Below are 19,616 nucleotides of genomic sequence, written 5' to 3'. Positions count from 1 at the left end.
CTACATAAACTGAACGTTAAGTTCCTACAAAACTAAAACTTTATGCTATGAGATTCACAGCTAACCCGAAGACTACAAATTACATAAAATTATAATAATATGAAACGATCTGTCACATTTGACATGAATCTCATTTAAATCTATGTGAACACCACATACTAAACAGCAAAAGAATATGCAGCCATAGTGGGCACGCTTAAGTTCACCAAGCACCTCATACTAACTGTACAATTCCACTGACTTGAGATCAGCAACAACACTGACATCATACTCGATCTGTCTGATCACAATGACCACCACTCGATCTGAGTGCCCCCACTGACCTGAAGGGTTATTGCAGTTCAGAACGATTCACTGAACTAGAAGACCCGCTGATCACAATAGTCATTGGGTCTGGTCTAGTCATCGGGTCTGGTCGTTCACCAGTTCGTTCAGCGGTTCACGTCTTCTCGCTCACTTGTTCGTTCAGTGGTTCTTTGGTTCGCCAGTTCACTTGGTTCACATCGTTCACTGAAAATTCCAGTTAACTGGGTCTTTCGGTCGTTCTCTGAATCTACGGGCCCTACGCTGTCTATGTAGTGCAGTGACATCTGTTGGCCAGAATAAGTATTGCCACAAGTGAGGACCGGTTTGTACAAAAAATATTGACTAACAAAACTTCCGTGTGGAATCCTCATGTCACCGGCTGTGTCTAGTTTCGTTCAATCTAGTCTGGTGTATTTAAGTACCTCCCTGTTCATCTTCCCCCAGTACTGTCATTGACGTTACTGCCTGTTTGTCCCGTGTGCCCGACTGTCTCCCCCGTAAAACCCTTGTTTCCCCAATAAATCCTTCCCTTCCCCGACGTCCGGGTCTCCCGCTCCTCTCTGTCTCCGCTTCGTGCCCATTCGGCACGTAACATATGGATTTGTCTCTAATAACAAAAGGTTAGTTTTCCTAATAAACAATATTATTTTGCTGGGGAAATTATCAAAGGTTCTAAAAATGATTCAGTCAATGATTCAGCATTTGCATTTTCAGAAAGAGTTACGTAGGCCTACTTTTTAATGGGTTCTTAAGCATATGAAAAAAGAATGCAAAATATTTGTTTATACTTTTTGAATATCTTAAGATTATAAAGACAAATTTTCTTTTTTTCCTCATTTTCTTTTAATCTATCTCATGTGCCTTTTGTACTTGTTATAATTAATATGTAAGATTGTCTTGTACTTTGTTCTTGATTTGTTCTTTGTTATAAATAAAACTTAAAAAATTATGTGCCAATGGGCCATTCATTCAAAGAGGGAGGCGCACAAGCATAGCATACTTTTTAATCATAATTCAGCTATAAATCTGAATCTGAACAGGAACAACAGCAACAACAACAAATTTATTTTTGTATAGCGCATTATCACAACATTACATTGTCCCAAAGCGCTTTACAGCATCCCCACCCAAAGCCCCCAGTGAGTAAGCCATAGGCGACAGTGGCAAGGAAAAACTCCATAGAAGGAAGAAACCTTGGGAGGGACCAGACTCAAAGGGGGAACCCATCCTCCAGGGGCTGGCAGGGAGAGTCAAATACAGTTAAATCTGAAACACAAATGGGGATCAGGGGGGAGATGACAAGCCGGTGCCACCACTCCCTCCAATCGCCAGGCAACCAGAAGGCAGGGCGCGGGTCATTCAAGGAAGATGACACAGGCAGAACGGCGAGCTGGATGCACGGTCGTCATTGGTAGTGGCGACGTCACATGTTGCAGGGTGTGCTGGACATCTTGATAGATTGAGGGCTCCAGGCAGCTCCCCCCAGGAGAAGTAGGGGAAATAAATGCAATTAGTCAAAGTAAGGGAGACTATAGGCAGTGCTAAAAGTTAGATGAGTGCAATATGAAGTGCAATGCTCCGGCAGATATGGCTATGGCAGCATAAGTAGGAGGGAGAGGCAGGTGGGAATGCAGGCATGGGGAGTCCCTGAAATGTCAGCACTCCAATCCCACAAGCAATTGTGAAGCTAGAGTGACAGCACTGTCAATTCAGTTTATCCAAAGCCAATGGCACCGATCCCCACCCAGCTCTACACCTCACACTATAGGTTTAACTGGGAGTGAGAAGCTAGTTAGAGCTAGAACTAGTGTCCCTATAAGCTAAACTAAAGAGATGTGTTTTTAGTCTAGACTTGAATATTGAGAGTGAGCCTGAAACCCGCACATCCGGTGGAAGACCGTTCCACAGCTGAGGAGCTCTATAGGAGAAAGCTCTGCAGCCTGCCGTAGCTCTTTCTACCCTAGGTACTAACAGATATCCCGCACCTTGAGATCGAAGCAAGCGTGGGGGATTGTATGTGGCCAGCAGATTATTAAGGTAGTCTGGTGCAAGGCCATTCAGTGCTTTATAGGTTAACAGCAGTATCTTATAGTCAATCCGGGACTTAACTGGTAACCAATGAAGGGAGGATAAGACTGGTGTGATGTGATCAAATTTTTTAGTGTTTGTGAGAACTCTGGCTGCCGCATTTTGTACCAGCTGAAGTTTATTTAAGGAACCAGACGGGCAACCAGAAAGGAGGGCATTACAGTAATCTAGTCTGGTAGTTACGAAGGCATGTATTAATTTTTCTGCATCACGAAGTGAGAGCATCTTATGAAGCTTGGCTATGTTTCGTAGATGATAAAACGCAGTTTTAGTAATACTTCTTATGTGAGCATCAAAACATAGATCTGAATCTACTAGAAGACCAAGATTTCTAACCACTGTGTTAGGTTGTGTAGGAAGGCCACTAACGCTGAGGTAGTGAAACTTATTTCTTGCAGCCTTGGGACCAATCACCAGTACTTCTGTTTTTTCTGTGTTTAACATTAGAAAATTTTTTGCCATCCAGCACCGAATATCTAACAGACAATCTTCTAACCAAGATAGGAGTGATGTATCATCAGGGTTAACAGATATATATAACTGTGTATCATCTGCATAACAATGAAACCCAACACCATGTTTTCTAATAATGTTACCAAGCGGTAGCATGTATAGGGTAAACAGTAGTGGGCCCAGTACTGATCCCTGTGGGACACCGTATGTGACTTTGGTGGCCTTGGATGATTCGTTGTTCACATGTGCATACTGATAGCGATCAGTTAAATATGAGCGGAACCAAGAGAGTGCTGTCCCTGTAATGCCAACTACACCTTCTAACCGGTCCAAGAGGATATTATGGTCCACAGTATCAAATGCTGCAGTTAAATCTAGTAATACCAACAGAGATGTCAAGCCACGGTCAGAAGCCATAAGTAAATCATTCATTACTTTGACTAGAGCAGTTTCTGTGCTATGGTTTGGTCTAAAGCCAGACTGATATAATTCATTAGTATTATTTTTTTGTAGGAAAGAAGACAACTGACGAACTACAACCTTTTCCATGATCTTTGAAATGAAAGGAAGATTTGAGATTGGTCTATAGTTTCAAAATGTCAATGTCAAAATAGTTGACATTTCCAGGAATGAAATGTGATGATCTTTAAGAGCATTTAAAAAGAATTATAAATACTTACAAACCGTAATGTGTGTTTTGTTTTCCCAGTGACACACTCCCTGCAGTATGTCTACAGCGGCTCATCAGGGATACCGAACCTCCCAGAGTTTATGACTGTAGGGCTGGTGGACGGGGAGCCCTTCACTTACTATGACAGTAACATACGCAGAGAGGTTCCTCGTCAGGAATGGATGGCAAAGGCTGTGTATGCAGCTTACTGGGACCAGCAGACACAGATCTCCATGCGTACAGAGCCGACATTCAGAACCAACATAGAAGTGGCAAAGCAGCGTTTCAACCAAACCGGAGGTAAGTGCTGCATGTTTACGACAGTGACCCTGACAGTGTGACGTGTTTTTCTGTTTCAGGGCGACACTCCACATTTTTACTTACGCAGGCTGTGCGTGTTTAGCTGCATGACTTTATTTACAGTGATTTATTCTTACATGAGATCAAAAATGACAGAAAAATAAGAATTCTGCTAATGTGCTTTTACACACTGATCCGCAGTCACACCGTCCAGTAACTCGCTAGACACACTGGTACGTAGCTTCAGCAGGGGAATCAATACTGAGGCTGTTTGTCTTTTTTATATGAAGGTACAGTAAACCTTTAAACAAAGTGTTTAGAAACAGTTGTGATCAGACACACTTAAATCATCATCCTTTTGTGCTGTTTGTTTGTGTGCTGTGATGCAGCTCGTGTGTGAATTTAATGTCACACAGTTAAAAAGGCCTGAAAGCTGCAGTGTACATGCAGGATGCAGAGAGTGAGGAGCTGCTGACAGGCCTGTTTGAAATGCTGTGAAAATGACGCCCAGAGGATGAAACCGTATCAAACCTGCCTGCTAATTCTCTCCTCTTTCTGTTCAGGTATCCACACAGTTCAGCAGATGTACGGCTGTGAGTGGGATGATGAAACTGGGGTCACAGGTGCTTTTCATCAGTATGGCTATGATGGGAGTGACTTCATTGCATTGGACTTCAGAACCATGACTTATGTGGCTCCAGTGATGCAGGCGATTCCCACTAAACAGAAGTGGGACAGTGACAGAGCTGAGTTAGAAAACATAAAAAGCTACTTTACCCAGGGATGCATTGAGTGGCTGAAGAAGTATGTGAGCTACGGGAAGAGCACACTGGAGAGGACAGGTACAGTACAGCAGGTCTGGAGCAGATTGTGGGGTGGGGTCTGGACATCCTGGGGTGGGATGAAGTCAGGAGATGAGCGCATACATTCAGTTCACCTCTTTCTCATTCATGGTCATAAATCCCATGGTATGCAGTATTCTGAAAGTATTTTAAAAATGACTGTAGTATGAGGAAAGTTTGTCAGTATAATTCCCAGCACACGAGGCACGATAGTCAGCAAACAGGACCACACACCATGCTCATCTAATTTGTTCTCCAAGATGTCAAAATAACACACTGTACAGTGATGTACCATATTACATTATTGTAAAACCGGCCTAATGATCCTAATCCTGAGACTTTCTTTGTTAACCTGCCCCTCCGGTGATGTTTAAGGATTCAGCTTGCGCTACGTTATCAGGAAGACTATTCCATACTCTGACTACACGCTGTGTAAAGAAGTGCTTCCTTAAATCCAGTTTGAAATGTTCTCCCGTTAATTTCCACCTATGGCCACGAGTTCTTGTATTTGAACTAATGCTGAAGTAACTATTCGGTTGAACAGCATCCAAACTTGTTAGAATCTTATAGACCTGGATCATGTCCCCCCTCAGTCTCCTTTGCTTGAGGCTGAACAGATTTAGCTCAACTAACCTTTCCTCGTATGACATTCCTCTAAGACCAGGAATCATTCTTGTAATCAGCAGTATTAGATGTTATTAGATTATTAATCAGAAATACTAAGAGATACACCCGGGGGGGCGGGGGGGGGGGGGCACAGCTGTTCCTGTCCTGATGCAGGCTTATAGCTAAAATGTGTAGAACATTAATCACATTATATATTTACAGGAGAGATTGCTGGTGATGAAGTGTAGCGTTTTATTTATGGATGTTTTTGTCTTTCTCCCCAAGTCCGCCCTGAGGTGTCTCTGCTGCAGAAGGACCCCTCCTCTCCTGTCACCTGCCACGCAACCAGCTTCTTCCCCAAAGGGATCGTGGTGACCTGGAGGAATGATGGAGTGGACAAGCACAGTGATGTGGAGGTGGGGGAGACCCTGCCAAACGGGGACGGAACATTCCAGATCTCATCGAAACTCACGGTGAAGCCTGAGGACTGGAAGATGAACAGCTACAGCTGTGTCGTGCAGCACTCACAGGAAGATATTCCTGTGGATAAGAACATAAGGACCAATCAAGGTAAGAGGAGCAACGACACAGTAATGAGAGAGAGCAGCTAATGGGCGTCACTGTCAGGGGTGAACATGGTGTTTTAACCTTATTTCAGGAGGCCTTCCCTGGGGCAACATCGTCGGCTGTGTGGCTGCTGCTCTGGTTCTTGTTGCTATTAATGTTGCTGGGTTCGTGTTGTGGAGAAGGAGCAGGACAGGTAACAGAAAAGCCGACAGAAACTGAGCCACAGAGAACAATGGCGTCCAACTGGAAACATAAGTGCCAAGTTTCAAAGCATGTAACTGCACACAGTCTTTATACTGGTACCTCTGACACCCGAATGAGTCTGAGTGTTTCTGACCGTCTCCCTCTATGCTGAAGACAGCAGCTTTTTCCCTTGTATTGCCTGTTTCAATGACCATATGTAAGGATTAATGCACTCTGAGCTGAGTTACTTTCTACTGCCACTGATTAAATATTTTTCTTAAAACCCAGGCCACCATTGTTAATTCTAAAATTATGCACCGCTAAGACCATAAACAAGTCATTTGTAAGAAACTGTACATTCAAAGTTCCAAAAACATGTGCCAATAAAGAAAAGTTCAGAAAAGTCTGAGATAAAGTGTCCATGCAAGGCTATCACTGAAATATTTGTAGATGATCTCATGCATTTTCAGTTCATAAACGTGAAATTAATGTATTTAGGTATAAAAGTGTCAGCCAGATGTGTAAGCACGATATATTCCAGGGCTATTCAAATCACAGTCCTCAACGGCCAACACCTGCCGAACTGAAAACAAGGCCTGGATTTGGAATCAAGGGTCAGATCTGGAGACCCCTGCTATAAAGTCTGGATGGTTCTTTACCTCTGTATCTTTGTGTTAAAAAAATGTATAATGAGTAACTTTTTGTGTATCACCCCTTACTTGGTTAGAATTCCATCCATTTTGTATGCCTGCTTGTCCTATGCAGGGTTGTGGGGGTCTAGAGTCTATCCCAAAAGCTATGGGTGCAAGGCAGGGAGTAACCCAGGATGGGGCACCAACCCATCACATGGCAGGGAGTAACCCAGGATGGGGCACCAACCCAACACAGAGAAGGAAGTAACCCAGGATGGGGCACCAACCCAACACAGAGAAGGAAGTAACCCAGGATGGGGCATCAGCCCATCACAGGGCAGGGAGTAACCCAGGATGGGGCACAATCCAACAGAGGGCAGGGAGTAAACCAGGATGGGGCACCAACCCAACACAGGGCAGGGAGTGACCCAGGATGGGGCACCAACCCAACACAGAGAAGGAAGTAACCCAGGATGGGGCATCAGCCCATCACAGGGCAGGGAGTAACCCAGGATGGGGCACAATCCAACAGAGGGCAGGGAGTAAACCAGGATGGGGCACCAACCCAACACAGGGCAGGGAGTGACCCAGGATGGGGCACCAACCCAACACAGAGAAGGAAGTAACCCAGGATGGGGCATCAGCCCATCACAGGGCAGGGAGTAACCCAGGATGGGGCACAATCCAACAGAGGGCAGGGAGTAAACCAGGATGGGGCACCAACCCAACACAGGGCAGGGAGTAACCCAGGATGGGGCAACAACCCAACACAGAGCAGGGAGTAACCCAGGATAGGGCACCAACCCAACACAGAGCAGGGAGTAACCCAGGATGGGGCACCAACCCATCACATGGCAGGGAGTAACCCAGGATGGGGCACCAACCCATCACAGGGCAGGGAGTAACCCAGGATGGGGCACCAACCCATCACAGGGCAGGAAGTAACCCAGGATGGGGCATCAGCCCATCACAGGGCAGGGAGTAACCCAGGATGGGGCACAATCCAACAGAGGGCAGGGAGTAACCCAGGACGGGGCACCAACCCAACACAGAGCAGGGAGTAACCCAGGACGGGGCACCAACCCAATACAGAGCAGGGAGTAACCCAGGACGGGGCACCAACCCAACACAGAGCAGGGAGTAACCCAGGACGGGGCACCAACCCAACACAGAGCAGGGAGTAACCCAGGAAGGGGCACCAACCCAACACAGAGCAGGGAGTAACCCAGGACGGGGCACCAACCCAACACAGAGCAGGGAGTAACCCAGGACGGGGCACCAACCCAACACAGAGCAGGGAGTAACCCAGGACGGGGCACCAACCCAACACAGAGCAGGGAGTAACCCAGGACGGGGCACCAACCCAACACAGAGCAGGGAGTAACCCAGGACGGGGCACCAACCCAACACAGAGCAGGGAGTAACCCAGGACGGGGCACCAACCCAACACAGAGCAGGGAGTAACCCAGGACGGGGCACCAACCCATCACAGAGCAGGAAGTAATCCAGGATGGGGTATCAGCCAATCACAGAGCAGGGAGTAACCCAGGACGGGGCACCAACCCATCACAGAGCAGGGAGTAACCCAGGACGGGGCACCAACCCATCACAGAGCAGGGAGTAACCCAGGACGGGGCACCAACCCATCACAGAGCAGGGAGTAACCCAGGACGGGGCACCAACCCATCACAGAGCAGGGAGTAACCCAGGATGGGGCATCAACCCAACACAGAGCAGGGAGTAACCCAGGACGGGGCATCAACCCTACACAGAGCAGGGAGTAACCCAGGACGGGGCACCAACCCAACACAGAGCAGGGAGTAACCCAGGACGGGGCACCAACCCAACACAGAGCAGGGAGTAACCCAGGACGGGGCACCAACCCAACACAGAGCAGGGAGTAACCCAGGACGGGGCACCAACCCAATACAGAGCAGGGAGTAACCCAGGACGGGGCACCAACCCAACACAGAGCAGGGAGTAACCCAGGACGGGGCACCAACCCAACACAGAGCAGGGAGTAACCCAGGAAGGGGCACCAACCCAACACAGAGCAGGGAGTAACCCAGGACGGGGCACCAACCCAACACAGAGCAGGGAGTAACCCAGGACGGGGCACCAACCCAACACAGAGCAGGGAGTAACCCAGGACGGGGCACCAACCCAACACAGAGCAGGGAGTAACCCAGGACGGGGCACCAACCCAACACAGAGCAGGGAGTAACCCAGGACGGGGCACCAACCCAACACAGAGCAGGGAGTAACCCAGGACGGGGCACCAACCCAACACAGAGCAGGGAGTAACCCAGGACGGGGCACCAACCCAATACAGAGCAGGGAGTAACCCAGGATGGGGCACCAACCCAATACAGAGCAGGGAGTAACCCAGGATGGGGCACCAACCCATCACAGAGCAGGGAGTAACCCAGGACGGGGCACCAACCCATCACAGAGCAGGGAGTAACCCAGGATGGGGCACCAACCCATCACAGAGCAGGGAGTAACCCAGGATGGGGCATCAACCCAACACAGAGCAGGGAGTAACCCAGGATGGGGCACCAACCCATCACAGAGCAGGAAGTAATCCAGGATGGGGTATCAGCCAATCACAGAGCAGGGAGTATCCCAGGACGGGGCACCAACCCATCACAGAGCAGGGAGTAACCCAGGACGGGGCACCAACCCATCACAGAGCAGGGAGTAACCCAGGATGGGGCACCAACCCATCACAGAGCAGGGAGTAACCCAGGATGGGGCATCAACCCAACACAGAGCAGGGAGTAACCCAGGATGGGGCACCAACCCATCACAGAGCAGGAAGTAATCCAGGATGGGGTATCAGCCAATCACAGAGCAGGGAGTAACCCAGGACGGGGCACCAACCCATCACTGTGCAGGGAGTAACCCAGGACGGGGCACCAACCCATCACAGAGCAGGAAGTAATCCAGGATGGGGTATCAGCCAATCACAGAGCAGGGAGTAACCCAGGACGGGGCACCAACCCATCACAGACCACACTCCCCATTCACGCGCACATTCAGATATGTAGATATGATACATACACACACACACACACACACACACACACACAAAGTTGGTTTTCCTGTCTAAATGTGGACTGTCCATTCATTTCTATGGGAAAAACCCTAATCCCAATCACAACCCCCTCAACCTCTACCCATCACTAACCTTAACCATAAGTAACCAACCCAAATACAAGACTTTTGGTATTTTTACTTTTTTGATTGCATTCACAGATTTTTTATAAAACTCAGGTTATCCAAATGGGGACCTCAAAAGATGTCCCCAAACGTAGGGAATTTTCAGGTTTTACTACACTTTGAGGGACAATTTGATCCTCAAATGCGATCTATGCAAACCCCCCCCCCCCCCCCCCCCCACACACACACACACACACACACACACACACACTCTGCTCTGTCACTGTGCAGCACTGCAGTCTGTTTGCATGATGAAACGATGAATGTATCTGATAAACGTATGAAACAGTGTAACAGAACATCAGGATACATGTGAGCTTTGGCTGGAGCTTCATTATTACAGGAAACCATTATTAATGACCTGATATAGCTTCTGATCTGGCTGAGTTACATAGTTACACATTGGTGAGGGTTAAGCAATCTACAATATGACTTTGTAGTGGTTTTCAATATACAATATTGAACATGTTCAATAGTGAAATTACCATGCACATAAGATGGTGTGTGGTTCTCAAGGTTGGACATCAATGCCCAGAAGGTTGCCGGTTCAAATCCCGTTTCCCGCACAGTATCATATCATCAATGGGTCCTACAGCAAGGCCCTTATCCCCAAACACTGCCCCAGGGTGCTGGATAAATGGCTTTTGCTTTCACCTGGATGTGTGTGTCTAATAGGAGGGGGGGCACTTTTGTTGGGTGCTGTGTGCCTCTGCTTTTAGGTCTCTGTACCCAGGGGCGGACTGGGACAAAAATTCAGCCCTGGCACTGTAGCCACACCAGCCCACATTACCACACTGACACAGCCCCACCCACGGACACGCACATTCACTACTTATATTGGTGTATAGATGGTGAAATAATATAAGCAGTACCATATGTAATACATATTTAAACATGTAATGTATGTGACTGGAACAAAAATAACCCGTTTATAACAAATTTATACATACAGTAAAAACTAAATAAAAAACAATCTGTGAATCTTGTAGAGTCCGTGTGCTGTCTGTTTATGCTGTTTGTCTGCTATTACTTATGATAGGAGAAACCTGTGAATGTGTATCACACACACACACACACACACACACCTTTACAGTACACACAAATGGACATGCAGCACTAGCAACACTTCAGCATACTTTTATTGACAAATAACTATATATGTCATTCTCTGCAGTGTTGTTCTTTATTGCCACTGTCTATATGTTCGCTTCTCCTTGTTTCTATATTGTACACATTGTCTGTCTGATTCTACATCTTCTCGTCCATTTTAACTCTGTAACTCTGCAATTTTAATACATTGTCTAACTATTGCATAGATATATTACACTAATGCCTGTAATAGAAGTCTATGTTCCACCCTACCTAAGGATTAATTACATACTGTAACCTATGCATGTATTTAATGTTTTACTTTAAAGACTAGCTATGTATTCAGAGTTCACTACAAATGCCTACAGTACTATGGCTATAGCTATAGGTTCTTTTGCATGTTAGACTATATTGCTAGTAGCATACAGTATACCCTAAATCCCACGTTATCTGCTGATAATGACATTTTAAAATGTACGGGAGTTCTACGCTAAGCTTACAACTGTTAAACACAGTGTAGGTTACTGTCAAAAACTGTCAGAAGTAGCGTGAATGGTGTGAAAATTACTTAGTATATTTTAGTATAATGACTTAGAAGTATATTTTCTGTTTTCTTCTTACCTCCTCTACCGCGCTACTGTCCTCCGATGCAGCAGCCGAATTTAAACCTTTGGAGAATATTTCAGTTAATTTTATGCATTTGGCAGCGTCTGATTTTAGAGCCTTTTTCTTGCTTTCTCTGAGCTTTTCGGCACCGCCTTTCCTTTTTTTACGGTCCATCTCTGACAATTAGCTTGTGTTGCACTTACTGTTTGACATTCTTGCCAGATTTTGATTACGTCCGCGTAACCTCTGATTGGGTCGGATTGGGTCGGCCCATCTCGAAACCAGCCGGCTGTCGCCGATTGGGCCAAATGCTTAACATTTATTATTATTATTATTATTACTATTATTATCATCATCATCATCATCATCATAATATTCACATCTTGCAAGAGATAAAAGCTGCCTGCATGTAAAAACAATACATATTAAAAAAAAAAAAAAAAAAAAAAAAAAAAACTGACCGGCCCACATTTAAAAAATGGTCCGGCCCTTCTGGCATTTGCCAGAATTGCCAGATGGCCAATCCGCCCCTGTCTGTACCTGTGATTGGAAGGTTGTCAGTTCCAATCACACGGCTGATACAGTGATGCACTCAGGTTCTTCAGCAAGGCCCTTTACCCTCATGGCTCCAGGGACAGTCTGACCCTGTGCTCCGATCCTTCATTCTGCTTCGCTTTGGGCAGACATGTTTGTAAATAAATAAATGTACATAGCAAATGACAGAATGTGGTTTAATTCTGTAATCATGAACAGACGCGTAAACTGTCACTTTGGACTAAAATGTCTACTGAATAAAAAGCTGTAAATAATTCTGGAATTTTGATAAACAGGAATAGAAATTTGTATCACATTGTATGTAAGTGTTCTGTCTGAGCTGGGATACACAATATAAAGACACAACACCTATACATTTTCATAATTTAATTCCATGATGTACTGTAGTAATAAGCCGAAACTGAGTGAAAAAGTAAATCAGCAGTAAAAACATGCAACAGATAAAGAACATAGAATGCAGTACATGCAATTACCAATATTACAGTTTTTTCCAATCATTTTCACACTTGTCTCAATACCATGTCCACTTTTTCAAAAAACTTTACAAACATGCACCTGAGCATATCAGTTAACTTTCGGTGCAAAACCACCAAAACACTTCACACTTCACCCAAAAGTGACCCATGCTGCCAAACCTATAGCACATGCACTCTCTCACTCTCACTTTGTCACACAAAGTACAATGCCTGAAAAAACACAACTTGAAGTGCTGCAAAATGCATATATATGATGTGTTGTTGTATCCTATATTTTCACACAATGTTTATTGCAAAATAAAATTCAAACACAGCCTCAGCATGTCTGTGGGTCCTTCAGCAAGGACGGCCCTTAACCCCCAGTTACCTGGGCGCTGTCACGGGTATCTGCCTGCAGACAGCTTGCTTACAAAAAAGATCAAGTTGAGGGAGGCGTAAAAGACAAATTTCCCCACGGGGATTACAGTTTTTTCCAATCATTTTAACGCGTGTCTCAATACCATGTCCACTTTTTCACAACACTTAACACATGCACCATACCATTGGACCATGTGAGCTAAACTATGTATACGTTTGCATTGCTTTGACACAATATACATTCAATCACCACTTCCCCCAAATTTCATGAATACTTCTCTCAGTCAGTGTTCGCCACCAGCAAAACTTCGTACAACTACAGCCGATTTTTCAGACGTTTAGATAATCTGTTCAAAACAGTTAACTATCAGGTCAAAACCTAATGAAATTTAGAGCACTGTAATTTGAAATATGCTGCATTCTGACAGACAAAGGACACTATGCACTTGCACTAACACAAATAATTATGCTTTTAGCAGTAATTGTTACCATTTATTCAAATGAGGTCATGGAGTGTCCCTTTCCTTTTTGCATTGCAACACAATGTATTCTGTGCAAAAACAGTGGGTATGGCAACACATATATTACAGTAAAACATTTACATTTATTCATTAGCGACTTACAGTGAAGAACTGTATCTACAGGGACAGTCCCCCTGCAGTAAGTTGGGGTCAAGGGCATTGCTCAAGGGCACAATGGTGGCACCCCCTGGGAGTGAACTCACAATCTTCTGGTGTTTGTAATGAACACTAGACCACCACCATCCCCCTAGATCACCACCAAGCATTTTACAATGCTTGAAGCTGGAAAGCTAAACGAAAACACACGCCTGCCTGTAATTTCAGCTAAGCACCTATCTTGGAATTTCTGTGAAAAAACTGTAGAAAAGGGGTTTAAAAGTCTGCTGATCCGCTATATGAGCTGCCCAGCCGAAAATATTTCTCCAGCATTGCCATTCCACATCTGTACTCCGAATGCCGTGAAAAAACGGAACGCGAGGTTCAGAGGTATTGATAAGCACAGGCCAGTCTCTTGCGCAATTTATTCGCATATGCTGCTGGCGTGCCCGCTGTTGCTAAACCGGAAGCGTTATTGTCCTGAAGTATTGTGTTCAAGGGAATGCGGGCCTCCTGTCCATGAGCCAGAAAGAAGGGTGTCAGTCCTGTGCTAGTGTGCGTAGTGGTGTTGTAAGCCAATGCAACCTGTGGGCGGTGCTCATCCCACTCCGTACCAGAGTCAAAAAGATGTTTGGAAAGTTCATCTTTTAGAGTACGATTAAATCGTTCAACTGCTCCGTCACACTGAGCATGATATGGGGACGTCCGGAGCTTCTTGATTGACAACAAGTTACAAAGGTGCCTTATGAGGTCAGATTCAAACTGTCTGCCCTGATCCGAGTGTAGAGCCTCAGGGACACCATGCTGTGGAATGTAGTGGTCAAAGATGCAACATGCCACTGAGACAGCTGTCTGATCTTTTAATGGATAGAGATTGACAAACTTGGTGTACAGGTCCATCATTACTAGTACATAGCGGTTACCCTTGGTTGAAATAGGCAACTCTGTTATGTCTGCGGCCACTATTTGGAATGGACGTTCAGGGGAGATAGGAATGAGTGGCGCCTGTGGTCGGGGTACAGGAGAACGCCGCGACTGGCAAGCTGTACATTGGGAGCAATGCTTGGCGATGTCTTTAGACATATATGGCCAGTAAAAGGACCGCATTGCTCTGTCCAATGTTTTGGCCAGACCATAGTGACCCACTGATGGGTGTCCATGGACATGACTGAGTTCCTCAGGAATCAATGATGTAGGAATGACCACCTGTAAGGTATTATCGCCAAAAGAGTTGCGTAAGTGTCGGCATAACACACCATTGTGAATGATGAGGCGACTAAACTGCGTCCACAGCTTTCTGAGAGATGGGGAAGCATCACGTACTGTAGCCTCCATAAGCGTGGTCTAAGCCTTGTTTCTATCCAAGAGAAAACAACAACCAAATCTGGATCCGACCTTTGTTTTTCCATCACATCCCACTCACTTTGGATTAAAACGAGATCTGACGTTGCGTGACTTAAAGCAGATATCAGCAACAGATCATTTTTGTTCATGGACAATGTTTGGCTGTATGCTGACACCGGTTTTGCTTGCAGAAGTATTGACGTGGTCTGAGTTGCTACCGAAAAGGTGGTCACATCACCCCAAGAGTGTCAGGGATCCGGGCGGCTCGGGCACGCGAACGTGGCATGGTGCAGGCACAAAAAAGGGTGGATGACCCACTAGCGGCTCCAGGAATATAAAAGGGGTTTATTAAATAAAACAGAAAAACACTACAAAACCAAAAAGGACCACGAGGGGTCAAAAACTGAAGGGAATTAAACTAAGACTACAAATCACAAATAAACAAACTGGGCAGGTAAACAAAAGACAGATCTAACTTCAAACTAACAAAGCTTAGACAAGCGACCGGCAGCGACAACACACACAATGAACCACTGAGGAACTAAACAGAAGCAGGAACTAAAACACTAAAGGGGTAACGAGACTAACACAGGACAGGTGAGACTAATTAACAAAGACCAGGGAAACAGGGCACAGGTGAAACTAATAAACTCAAAGGAACTAAAAAACAGGGAAACTAAGAACTAACCAAGGAAACAGGGAAACAGAAACCAACACTAGGGAATTAAACAGGTAAAGACACAAGCAGGGGCACAAGGAACAAAACCAAACCCAACTACAAAATCAGACACAAGAACTAAAGAAACTCAAATGAAACACTAGGGAGCAAAATACAAAAACAGAGGAGGCGGGATTCAAACACAGGACAGAAGGGTACACAGACAACTACACGCTCAACTCATAGAGCCACATGACCAGATAGGTAACAGGGGAAACTCAAAGACTAACATAAAGAACGGGATGACACGGAATCGCTGGAAAACTTCACGTAAGTGCTATAAGTGTTGTGGGAAATCGGCACTGTAAACGATAATATCGTCTAAGTAGATCAAACAAACGCTCCAGTGCAGACCCCGAAGCACAAGTTCCATCAAGCTCTGGAAACTGGGTGGGGCATTAGAGATGCCCATTGGCATCATACGGAATTGATATAGCCCGGTACCAGTAGAAAAAGCAGTATTTTCTTTGTCATTCGGGTTAAGTGGTATTTGCCAGTAACCAGCAGTCAAATCGATAGTGCCAAACACCCTAGCTCCAGAAAGCCTGTCAAGGGTATCATCCACCCGAGGAAGAGGATGTGAATCTTTAATTGTAACTTCATTGAGGCGTCTGTAATCCACACAGAACCGGTGTGTGCCATCCTAACCAGCACAACCGGAGCTGACCATGGACTATGAGACTCCTCAATGATGTTGTGGTCCAAGAGCTTTGACACCTGTTGCTGCAGTACAGCCTGAGTAGCTGGTGATGTTCTATATGGGCGCAATTTTATTGGAGCAGCATCACCAGTATTAATGCTATGTGTAATCACATTAGTTTTGCCATAGTCATGAGAACGAGAGCTAAAAATGTCAGCAAACTCTGTCAGCAGGCACTTGAGCCTTGCCTGTTCTTCAGCATTTAACTCTGTATCCTCCAAATGCACGTCAGGGATTGGATGGACAGCTTCTGTAGAAGTAGTCACAGCTGAGACTAACATATACTCATCATGTGTATTGCCAGTGACTGAGAAAAGCTGACCTAATGGGCATCCAGCATCAAGGGAGACTTGTCTGCTAGTCAGGTTAACAACTCGACTCATGCCCCTCCCTTTCTGAATGGAGGTCAGTGTTCAAGCGACACCTAAAGTCACAACTGGAGGAGGCTGTGGTTCCAGTATACCCACATATGTGTCAGTGAAAGGATTCGTTACGCCATTATCTGTGACAGAAATTGGGATTACCATCTCTGACGTAGGCGGGACAGTCACCTGAGCGACACTAACTGCAGAACTTTGTACTGGAATCAGTGACTGGGGTGGTGAAAGAGGCACTGAGGTGTTATATAGTTGTAAACGTGCATTTGGTATGTCAACAGCAACGTTGTGCTCAATTAGTAAATCCCATCCTATGAGAACAGGATGAGTAGCGGTACGTACTACATGGAATACATGGGAAAATGTGACATCCCCAATATGTATGGGAGCTGTCACAGAACCAAGTATGTCCAGTAGCTGTCCAGTTACTGATGACGCCAACACAAATGACTTGCTGATAGATTGAGTAGACAAAGCTGGAATGGATTTACGACAGTCATCAGTAATGAGAGATAGACCCGACCCTGTATCTACCAAAGCATTAAGTTCAGTACCAACTAGTGCAATTTGAATAAACGGTGTGGGTGGAGTAGAGTTATAAGCAACTAAATCAGAGTGGACCATTATTGGGGAAGAAGCTGGCATTTGGTCCCCAATGACAGCTTCTACTCGTTTCCCCGCTGTGGTGAGAGGGGGGCTTTCTCTCTGTGAGACTGAGAGACATGTACATGGCGCATGGGGGAGGTATAATACCTCCGTAAGCTATAGGAATGCGGGGGTGGCGATGGAGAGCTATGTCTGCGATAACTGGAATGTCTGTACTGTGGACTGGGTGAGGGTGAGCGAGCATAATGGGCTCCATGGTCACGATCGAGATCAGGCCGGCGCTCCCGTTAAAACGAGCGGCCAGACCTGGAGTTCTCATAACGATATCTGTGGGAGATGTATTGGTTAGATTGTGTGGTGTGAGGGGGGTGTGACTCACGACTGCGGGAAGAATTAGAGTAGTTACAATGTCTTTGGTAAGAGATGTCACCAATTGGGGAAGGCTGATCATGTTCTGAGTGGCCACGGTGGTGCTGTGAAGAACTACATTCATCCCGAAGGTGTTGGCGTCGACCTCTCTGTGCATGTTGTGCAGCACAGCAGCAGTCTCCATGACGATGATGGTCATCCAAGCCCGGCTGGCGATGGCGTGCTGTGATGTCGTAGTCGACGGCTGCACAGGTCTGATGTGAAGAGAGTGTGGAAGATGTTACCTCGTCCTGAAGACTGGAAATCCGCTGCGAAAGCTGGTCCACACGATCATCCGTCCGTTGTAAGTGAGACAGGCGTAAGGCATGCAAGTCAGTTTGGGGTTCAGCTATGGCTGATGCCAGTTCAGTGATGTGGGTTGCTGTCACTGTGTTAGCTGATGGTTGTTGATGCACCACCACAGGCATAACAGCTGAAGGGTTAGCAACACTGATGGCCAACTGAGCACGTTCACATTGAGTGGCAGCTTTCAAAGCATTGTCCAAAGTCACAGCGCCATGCTCATGAATTTTCAGTTGAAGCGATGGATCTAAACCGGTCATAAATCTACGAAAAATTTTGCAATTCCGTGCTGCTGCATCATATTGTGGGAATGCTCCAGTCATTTTGATGGCGTGGGTTCGAATCCCACCGCTGCCACCAGTGTAACACGCGTTGTTTCTCTATGCAAGCTTCACAGTTCTTACCGCGCGCTGGCTCATGAGTTCTTGGCTTTGTAGCACGGAGGACGCCGACAGGGAGCTCCGGGAGTCATAACACTTGCTTTACTAAACATGAAGAAGTGAACATCGCAGGTTAGCCACATCCGATTACCCAGTGCGCATCATCTCTCTCCCTCTCCGCTCTTCTCTCTCTGCGCACTACCTATTCTCTCGCAAGCCTAATCGCGGATCTCTGTTCTCGCGATATTACCTCTACGTCTTATTTAAAGTTATAGAACATTCGTTTTAACCTTAAATTTCACTCCCTACAATATACTCACAAGAAACCGAATAGCTTTGTCTTAGACATTCTTTTATTTAAATAAACCAATTGCACATTCAAAATACTTAGAAATACAAAAAAATATGAACTGAATATATGAAATACAATATAAATAGCTTACATAATAGCTTACATAATGTCACGTCCAGCTCGTCCAATTCTCGTCCGATCCTTCATTATCCACGTGTGCTTCCCCCATTGTGCCCAGCTGTTCCCTGTTGCTCCCTGTTATTTCGGCTTGTTTCACGTGTATTAATCCACGTCTTCCTTAGTTGGGTGTCCGTTATTGATGTTATGTGCGTCGCTATTTGCCCTGTTTCCCTGAATAAACCCTCGTTTCCCGCAATCCTGCCTGCTTGACTCGTCTATCGCCGCTTCCTGCCTGATAGACCGCCTGTCATCCCAGGTATCATTCCCATATGGGGCCCATATGGGAAAGACATGGGCCATCTGGGCTGGCCCAGCTCCACATTTTACCCATGTGGGGCCCATATGGGCAGAATCTGGGCCAACCCATATGGGGTTGAACGATATGGGCCCCATATGGGTAGGATCTGGGCAAACCCATATGGGTTAAAATTGGGATATGTGTTTATTTTGAGAAAAACAATCAAATTGATGAGGAACACATTAAATAATGTGCTATTGTATTGTTTTCAATGTAATACAATGTTTTCAGTTTGATATTAATTTAACATACTGTCCCAACTGATTTGGGGTTGTATTTCCTGTGTCAGTGTGTCACTGTTTCACATCATAATGGCCGACAAAAAATGGCTGCATGTTACACAGAGACAGTGATGGAGCTGCTGGGAGCCAGAACTCTCCCCTCCATCGTCTCTTTCCTGCACTCTGACTCCTCCCCCAGCCCACATGCATTTATCTTCCC

General features: G+C 45.8%; 2 protein-coding genes across 3 annotated transcripts in view; both read left to right on the top strand.

Moving 5' to 3' along the window:
- The window catches only part of LOC111860223 (class I histocompatibility antigen, F10 alpha chain-like), a 108,528-nt gene that overhangs the window by 82,275 nt on the left and 6,637 nt on the right, over positions 1 to 19,616 (top strand). The gene's annotated exons all lie outside the window — the stretch shown is intronic.
- The window catches only part of LOC111846291 (class I histocompatibility antigen, F10 alpha chain-like), a 127,772-nt gene continuing 111,715 nt past the window's right edge, over positions 3,560 to 19,616 (top strand). The window contains exons 1-4 of the mRNA XM_072705835.1: positions 3,560 to 3,817; positions 4,381 to 4,659; positions 5,551 to 5,835; positions 5,924 to 6,485. Of these exons, the coding sequence (XP_072561936.1) occupies positions 3,619 to 3,817; positions 4,381 to 4,659; positions 5,551 to 5,835; positions 5,924 to 6,051 (891 nt within the window). The 5' untranslated portion in view covers positions 3,560 to 3,618 and the 3' untranslated portion in view covers positions 6,052 to 6,485. Of the gene's footprint in view, positions 3,818 to 4,380; positions 4,660 to 5,550; positions 5,836 to 5,923 lie in introns of the transcript that reaches the window.

This window comes from Paramormyrops kingsleyae, chromosome 23 (genome assembly GCF_048594095.1).
Source record: "Paramormyrops kingsleyae isolate MSU_618 chromosome 23, PKINGS_0.4, whole genome shotgun sequence".
Lineage (NCBI taxonomy): Eukaryota > Metazoa > Chordata > Actinopteri > Osteoglossiformes > Mormyridae > Paramormyrops > Paramormyrops kingsleyae.
The sequence above is the reverse complement of the archived record's forward strand: the minus strand, read 5'-3'. Positions and strand labels throughout refer to the sequence as shown.